This window comes from Hibiscus syriacus, unplaced genomic scaffold (assembly GCF_006381635.1).
Source record: "Hibiscus syriacus cultivar Baekdansim isolate YM2019G1 unplaced genomic scaffold, ASM638163v2 tig00111099_pilon, whole genome shotgun sequence".
NCBI classification, from domain to species: Eukaryota; Viridiplantae; Streptophyta; class Magnoliopsida; order Malvales; family Malvaceae; genus Hibiscus; species Hibiscus syriacus.
Window position 1 is genome coordinate 1253142 of NW_024062984.1, and position 8248 is coordinate 1261389.

The 8248-nt window shown below is 36.3% G+C and overlaps 1 protein-coding gene across 1 annotated transcript; it reads left to right on the forward strand.

Moving 5' to 3' along the window:
- Nucleotides 1–222: 222 nt before the first annotated feature.
- Nucleotides 223–4111, forward strand: LOC120153374 (protein PHOSPHATE STARVATION RESPONSE 1-like). Its single transcript, XM_039165337.1, has 8 exons — nucleotides 223–334; nucleotides 838–1592; nucleotides 1706–1895; nucleotides 1983–2059; nucleotides 2144–2183; nucleotides 2841–2898; nucleotides 3184–3253; nucleotides 3376–4111. Exons 2-8 carry the CDS (start codon nucleotides 957–959, stop codon nucleotides 3730–3732), a joined length of 1428 nt encoding a protein of 475 aa, XP_039021268.1. The 5' UTR covers nucleotides 223–334; nucleotides 838–956; the 3' UTR covers nucleotides 3733–4111.
- Nucleotides 4112–8248: the final 4137 nt, after the last annotated feature.

The window sequence follows — 8248 nt, forward strand, 5'->3', positions numbered from 1 at the left end:
CCACAGCTAAATCCAAGCAATGTTGAATGCTTGTTGAGGACCATTTTCCACTCATCACCAGAGAGGTTACCTAACACGCGCCACGATAGGCTCGTCTGCTAAATCACTGTTTGTCTCTTATTAGCTGCAAAGTCAGAAAAGGGTCACAAAGAAGAGGCAATAACGTTATCCGCCACCGTTCATTTTCTGGTTGGCTTAACGCCGGTAACGGATTTTTAAAAAAAGACCCGCCTATGGTTCTATAAAAATTTCCTCCACAGTCCTCCTTTCTTGTTTGGATTCGATTCTTTTCGGTGGGTTTTCAATCCTGTGAAGTTTCCATCAAGTTTTTAGGTTAGAATCGCTGTACCCATTTGCTTCGTTTTGCTTAATCTCGCCTTTTTAGAGTTAAAATACCTGTAATTTATTGTTTTCTATTGAATGAAGCTTCAGTTAAATTTTGATGCGTTTTCAATTGGTGGGCCTTTGACCCCAAAAAAATGAAAAATTGCTTTTTAAAGGTCTGACAGAATCAGTTATGGTCGAGATATGAATTGCAGCGTGGGCATCATTTCGTTCTACGCTGACTATGTTTGGGCTAACTGAACTCGTTCGTTAGGAATTTCAGAATAGGCATCCATTTTAAGCACATTGTTATTATTTTTAACATATCTGTAAGGAAGCATGCGAGCATGTTTGCGTATCTGTTCATCTTAATTTTTTAGCAGTATTTCATAGGTGTTTTCTGGGGTTACTGTTTTTCTTGTGTACCTCAATATTATTTATTTATTTATTTGTTGGATAATGTTTATTGACGCCAAAAGTTATGACCTTTCCTTTTGGGCATTTTCAACCAAGAACAAGGATGCTTTTTGTAGCTTTCATTTGTTTGTCTGCAACAGTATGAACTGAGCTAGTTAGGCTACTATTGGTTGACCAAAGAATTGACATCTTCAATTTTCTATTTTAGGACAATTATGGAGGCACGGCCTGCTTTGTCTATTCAGAGATCAGGTGCAAGTAACCTGGGGGTGTCTGAAGGACTGTCGTCATCTTTACCAGCCATTTCAACACCTTTGGATGATACGTATCTGAAGTTGCCCGGCACTCAGCAAGTTTCAGCAAAAAGGGAACTGATGGGAAGCCCTCTGGTTCGTGCAACTCGTTCTTCCACCAATTGTGGGGTGGTTGGTCATATATTCTCATCATCCTCAGGATTTTCGAGTGATCTTCATTACTCATCTTCATCGCCTCATGAAAAGCATTCAAGAAATGCTCCTTTTATTTCTCAGGCACCAACTAATGCTGCAGATTTGTTGTTACCTCAATCGTCTAACCAAACGCTGCCTCAATCTACGATGTCAAGTCATTACTATAAAGAAAATAGTGGTTCTTGGTGTCCCGATCCGGGTTTCTCTGATTTTCCTATAAGCACCCCTGTCCAGAGCTGTCAAGTAGAAAGCACTAACTGTAGTGATATCATGACATCTGAGGACTTGTGCAAAAGTAATGATTGGCAGGAATGGGCAGACCAGCTTATCACTGACGATGATGCGTTGGCCTCCAATTGGAATGAGCTTCTTGTTGACAACGTTAAGGATATGGAACCAAAGGTGTGGATTTTTTTTATTTTTTTTATATCATGGAAGATTATACGTAATCACGTAAACTTTAAACTTATTGACATAGTTTATCTTGTTTCTTGTTGTTTGACATGGTATATCAGGTGGCAAAACCATACACAACCATAACTGAACAGAAACCCCAAGTACATCAGCAGCTTCCTTCTCCATCTGTGGCAATTGTAAACTCCTCATCAGCAGCAAATAATGCCCCAGCAAAGCAACGAATGCGATGGACACCAGAACTTCATGAAGCCTTTGTTGAGGCTGTCAACCAACTAGGAGGCAGCGAAAGTGCGTACCTTTTGGCTATCGTGAAATTGCTTGCCAAAAATTGTGTAGGCTTTTGTTTCAATCTGTTTGGTGTTTTTCGAATTTCAGGAGCTACTCCAAAGGGCGTTCTGAAGATTATGAAGGTTGAAGGCTTGACTATTTATCATGTTAAAAGTCATTTGCAGGTACATACACCTCTCTTTTAGTCATTAAAGAATATGTATGGGTGCTCAAAAGCCCTGGTTACGTTTTCCTTCCTTTAACTGCAGAAATATAGGACTGCCAGATACAGACCAGAGTCATCGGAAGGTACATGTCAAGCTCCCTTTAAGTTTCCTTCCTTTTCCCTATCTGTGTTACTTCTCTGCATGTGTTCATCTACAGCCTGTTTTGCTTTGTTAGACTTTTTTGGAAGGGCGGTTTATTCCTTGCTACTTGTTTTGATGTTTTTTCTTAATGGTTTGTGTTATGGTTGAGGAGGATTGTTCAGTGTTATATAGTCCATCATGCTTTATCCATGAAGTGATCTTTTTTCCTTCATTTGGTTTAATTGGATCCAGAATCTTTAACTGTCCAGTGAATTATGAAGCACGCTATCATGCACTCATAATCATATCCTCCCATACTGATACATTAGAGATCATAGCACTGTATTTCAATGGATGCAATTTTGACACTTGAGAGGTTTATGGTCCATGCTGTCCTCTTCAATGAAATGGAGATCATTTTCCCTTCATTTGGTTAAACTGGAATCTTCAGCTGTATTGTGATTCCCCCCCCCCCCCCACACCAAACATTCATTCAGAATTTGCCCTTTCTTAATTTATTCACAAAGTGATTATCTTTGTAGTTGGCATGGATGTTGTCATTTTTGGTAACTTCTGTTTTTGGATGATGACTGATTTATATTATGCAAATTTGGGTTGTCATTTTATATCTGGCTAAAATTATGACTGTTGCTTGCAGGATCCTTGGAGAAAAAAACGACTACTACGGGAAATTTATCATCTCTGGACTTGAAAGCGTAAGTGGTTCCTACTGATATTGTTATATTGTATTGTATTGTGCAAAGGGATGGTTGAAGGATCCCATTAGTTCAAAAAATCCTACGGAGCTGCAAATTTTACAATCTTGTTCCTATTTTGTTGTTGCATTGTGCAAAGGTTTGATTATAGGAGATTCCTTATGGAATCCTTAAGGAGCAATGTACCTAACGTGCAAGGTCTAATGAAGCTTCGATGTATTAATTTGTTTAATTTAAATTCATTGTATTAAATGCATATTCTTTTTTAATTTCGAACTGGAGCAGGGGTATGGGGATCACTGAAGCTTTGCGGCTACAGATGGAGGTCCAGAAGCAGCTGCATGAACAACTTGAGGTATGAATTTGGGGGCACAAAAGCACATACTTCATGCTCAAACAAACTGATCTGAATAAATTTATCTTTTAATTTCTGGTGTGCTCTCATTCAGATCCATGGTATCTTTCCTTTCTCTGCAGATACAAAGAAATCTACAGTTGCAAATTGAAGAGCAGGGGCGGTACCTCCAAATGATGTTCGAGAAGCAAAAGTCGGGTTTAGATAAGCTGAAGGCGTCACCTTCTAATCCAGGGAATCCACCCACTCCTTCGGATGCTACCAAAGAGACGCCTGCAAAAGGTGAACCGGAAGCCTCCCAGGCAAATCGTGTAAATTCTGGAACTGATGCTGTTAATGTCAAGTCCGTGTCGGAGAGAAGTTTATCAGAAGTGGGTGGAGAGCAAGAGTCACGTAAAACTGCTGACCTCGAGAAAGCTGAAACCGATGTTTCCGATTCGAGTTCACCACCCTCGAAGCGTTCAAGAATCAAAGAATAAGTTTATGATGGGTTTGAACTGACAACAATTATTTCATTGATGATTGCATTAGTGCGATAGACCAGCTTGGGATGAGCTTTTGAAGTTTCTAGGTCCTTTTTTTGGGGTGATGTTCTTGTGGACAATTTCATTTGTAGGATAAACCGTGTTGTGTAGGTTTCGTGAGCATAATTCGATATTGTCCCCTTTTGAAGACAACTTGATACCAGAGTTGCCAAAGGACTCCGATATCAATAGAGGTGACAAACAAGTCATTTGGATTGGGTTTAGGTTAGATTATTTTGGGTTTAGATTATATTTTGTTTAATTTTATTCTGGTCGGATTGGATTGGGTACGAATTTAATTCATGTGTATGATAAATCGAGTTGGGTCAATTTTCGGGTGGGTCAGTTTTCAGGTAGGGTGATTATCGGATCGGTTGTTTTTCGATTCGGATCAATATCGGATCGGTTGACATTCGGATCGGGTCATTATTAGATTAGTTGATTTTTTGTTTTGGTCAACATTTAAATAATGTCAATTCAGGTTAAATTTGCTATTAGTTTAATAAAGTATATATAGAATTATTAATATATTTTTTGTAAAAATATGCCTTCTTGTTTGTTAATCTTATTATTTAGGCGTAATTCAGTTATAAGCCTAATCAAGTTTATATAGATTTTCAGTTCAAATTGCTTTCAGTTCAGATTAATTTTGGTTTGGGTTACTTTCGAGTTGGGTTAAATCCGGTTCGAGTTGCTATCGGTTCATGGTATTTTTCGATTCTGATTACTTACTTTCGGGTTGGGTTAATTTTGGTTTGGGTTGCTTTCTGTTCGAGTTAATTTTGGTTCGGGTCAAGCTAGATATGAGTCCATATTGGATAAACTAAATTTTGGATCGGGTATGTTCGAGTTAGGTATGATTTGATTGTCGAATCAAATTTAATCATCATATTTAGGTTAATATCAAATATTAAGTGAGATAAATAGGTTCGAGTAATCAAATTTGAGTCAAGTTTGCTAGGTCTAGGGTTCGAATATAGAGAACTGCTACTTAGGGTTACAAATCCTCGAAGGAAACTCTTTTTAAAAAATAATAATAATCGAAAGATGAAGAATTTCATATTTTTGAAATGGGTAAATTATACCAATAACCATCTATTATAGCTCATTTTCATTTGGACCACTAATTTTAAAATTTTTTCAATCAAACTACTCAACTATTTAAATGTATTTAATCAAGTCATTAATCGTTAATATTTAATCAGACTACTCAACTTATATATTTTATATATTTATTTATTATTTTAATTTAATTTATTATATTTAACCCTCCAATCATTTAGTGACATGTGTCACTATATAATAAAAAGTTATTTTTATAATTTAATATATTTTTAAATTCTAACAAGATAATGACACATATACCATCTAATTGGAAGGAACACAAATCTCAAAGTCGAACAAATCATGGGGGCTAGAAGGGCTCGAACCTAAGTCTTTTGTTGATCAATCAAGCAAGTACCCTTGCCAATTAACCTATGCCATCAGATGCGTTGCTACACGATAATGTATATATATTATACTCAAATTATTACCCGAAAAAAGGAAAGGAAAATAAGTGTTGTAAGATTTGAACCTAGACCAAATATTAAACTTGACAGCACAAAACTACTAAAACAAATATTATATTTAGTTAAAATTCGGATATATACTTTAAATATTAGTTTATATAAGATTAAAAGATAAATTAAATTTAAGTTCTACACATGATTAAAACCAATATAGAATGAGAGTTATAATTCAGGGACAAATTTAGAATATTCAAAAGTTTAAAGACCAATTTAAAATGAAAACTATAATTTTAAGATGAAATTAAAATGATTAAATGTTTATGGATCAATTTAAAATGAAAGTCATAGTTTAAAACACACTATATAAGATAATTAACTCTTCTAAACATGATGTATGGAAAAAAAGTGTAAGCACATATTTATTTTAAATATTTTTTTCTTAAGAAACAACATATCTGGGGGGAATTAGCCAGGGTAGGGCTCTCTATATAATCAACCGCTTTGTTATTCATGTAATTTATTTTTAGAACCTATATATTTCCAAATTTTATGTGAATTGGATGCTTGGTTTTAGATTTAATGTGTCATTTTTTTAATCAATGTCTCATTTATTTTTAGAATAATAACATATTTCCAATTTTTATGTGAATTCGACACTTGGCTTTTGGACATAGTGTGGGGTACTTGGCACATGCGCAGATAATTGAATTATATGTGAATGATAATTTAATAATTAAAATTTTAAAAATTATAAAATAATTTTGAATTCTTATATTTATCATAATATCATTTTATTGTTGGGAAATAAACGAGTAACAAGTAATTTTCCTATAACCAGATTAGTGAGAATGCGAAATAAAAGCGGAAAAATAATACCCGAAATTGATAACGGAGTTCAGCCAATTGTGCTTACGTCTCCGGACTGCTGCAGATCTTTTACTAAGAGAGAAAATTTACAGGTGTTTACAAAACACTCACTACTCACAAGAAAGCTCTCTAGTATTGGGAGAAAGAAAATGATTTTTGGGATGGTTTTGAAGCTAAATGAGCTAAGGTATTTATAGTTGAAACTTAAGGACTTAATCTTGTAAATACCCTAAAACCTAGGGATTAATTGTGATTATTCCATTATCATTTTTTCAACAAACATCTACCAAACTTTGAAAAACTATTTTTCAAAGAAACATTTACCAAACTTTGAAAACCATTTTCAAAGAAACATTTACCAAACTTTGTAAACCATTTTTTTCAAAGTTGGTTACCAAACTTGAAAAACCATTTTAATACTTTCAACAATCTCCCACTTGAAGATTGATTTTAATCTGTCTTCACACCTCGATCAATGCAACAGCTTTTCTAGTCTTGTTACTCTAGCATGCCAAATGAAGTTGAACACAACTTCAGTTTGTCTGTAGTCACCGTCTTTGTCAACATATCTGCCGGATTTTGAGCTCCACTGATCTTTTCAAGTTTCAAAATCTCATCTTCTAGAAGAGACCGGATAAAATGATATCGCAATTGTATGTGCTTTGTCTTGGAATGAAAAGACGGATTCTTTGCTAGATGTATAGCACTTTGACTGTCGCAATACAAGACATTGCTTTCTTGTTTCTTGCCTAACTCTTCCAAGAAACTTTGGAGCCAAACCATCTCCTTGCTAGATTCCGTAACAGCGACATATTCTGCTTCAGTTATGGAGAGAGCAACTATCTTCTGTAGTTGAGAAACCCAACTCACTGCAGTTTCTCCTAGAGTATAGACATACCCTTTAGTGCTCCTTCTGATGTCAACATTTCCGGCTAAGTCAGCATCTACATAGCCTGTCAGTATCGTATCTCCACCTTTGAAACAAAGTGCTTTGTTTGTGGTACCTTGCCCGGATTATTCATGTACCTGCTAACAGCTCCCACTGCTTGAGCAATATCTGGTCTGGTACAAAACCATGACATACATCAGACTTCCAATCGCTGAGGCGTACAGCACCTTCACCATGTGTGCACGTTCTTCCTCCGTCTTTGGTGATTGTTCTTTGGAGAGTCTGAAATGAACACCTAAAGGTGTACTTACTGGTTTAGCATCTTACATGTTGAACCTGGAGAGTACTTTGTTGATGTACTCAGCCTGTGATAATATCAAAGTCCCTGACTTTGTGTCTCTCTTGATCCTCATCCCAAGAATCTGCTTTACAGCGGCCCAGATCCTTCATAGCAAACTGCTTTGACAATTTTTGCTTCAAGTTTATAATTTCTTGCATGTCTGAGCCTGCAACGAGCATGTCATCAACGTACAACAATAAAATAATGAAGCTATTGTCGAACCTCTTGATGTAGCAACAATGATCTGCTTGGCATCTGATAAAACCACTGCTACTCATGAAACTATCGAACTTCTTGTACCACTGTCTAGGAGCTTGTTTTAAACCATACAAGCTCTTCTTCAACCTGCATACCAGGTTTTTCTTGTCTGCCTCATATAAATTTCTTCCTCCAAATCACCATGAAGGAAAGCTGTCTTTACATCTAACTGCTCAAGATGTAAATTCTCTGCAGCTAAAATTTTCAACACCAGTCTGATTGTAGACAGTTTCACGACTAGAGAGAAAATTTCATTGTAGTCAATACCTTCTTTTTGCTGTAAACCTTTGACAACCAATCTCGCTTTGTAGCGTTTGCTCCCATCGTGCTCTTCTTTGATCCTGTAAATCCACTTGTTGAAGCGCTTCTTGCCTGGTGTAATTCAGCTAATTCCCACGTCTGATTTGACAAAAGCGAGTCTATCTCATCTTTCATGGAAGACTCCCACTTGACTGAATCCTCCACTTGCATTGCTTCATCATAGAACTCTGGTTCACCATTGTCAGTCAGCAACAAGTAGTACAAAGAAGGAGAATACCGTTGGGTTGGTTTAGGAATTCTGGAGGAGCGTCTTAGTTTCGGTGTGCCTGGTTCTTCTTGAACTGC

Coding starts and splice junctions, on each gene's coding strand:
- LOC120153374 (XM_039165337.1), top strand. CDS start 957: ATGGAGGCACGGCCTGCTTTGTCTATTCAGAGATCAGGTGCAAGTAAC. Junction 1,593..1,705: donor TTAAGGATATGGAACCAAAG/GTGTGGATTTTT, acceptor ATGGTATATCAG/GTGGCAAAACCATACACAAC. Junction 2,184..2,840: donor CAGACCAGAGTCATCGGAAG/GTACATGTCAAG, acceptor TGTTGCTTGCAG/GATCCTTGGAGAAAAAAACG.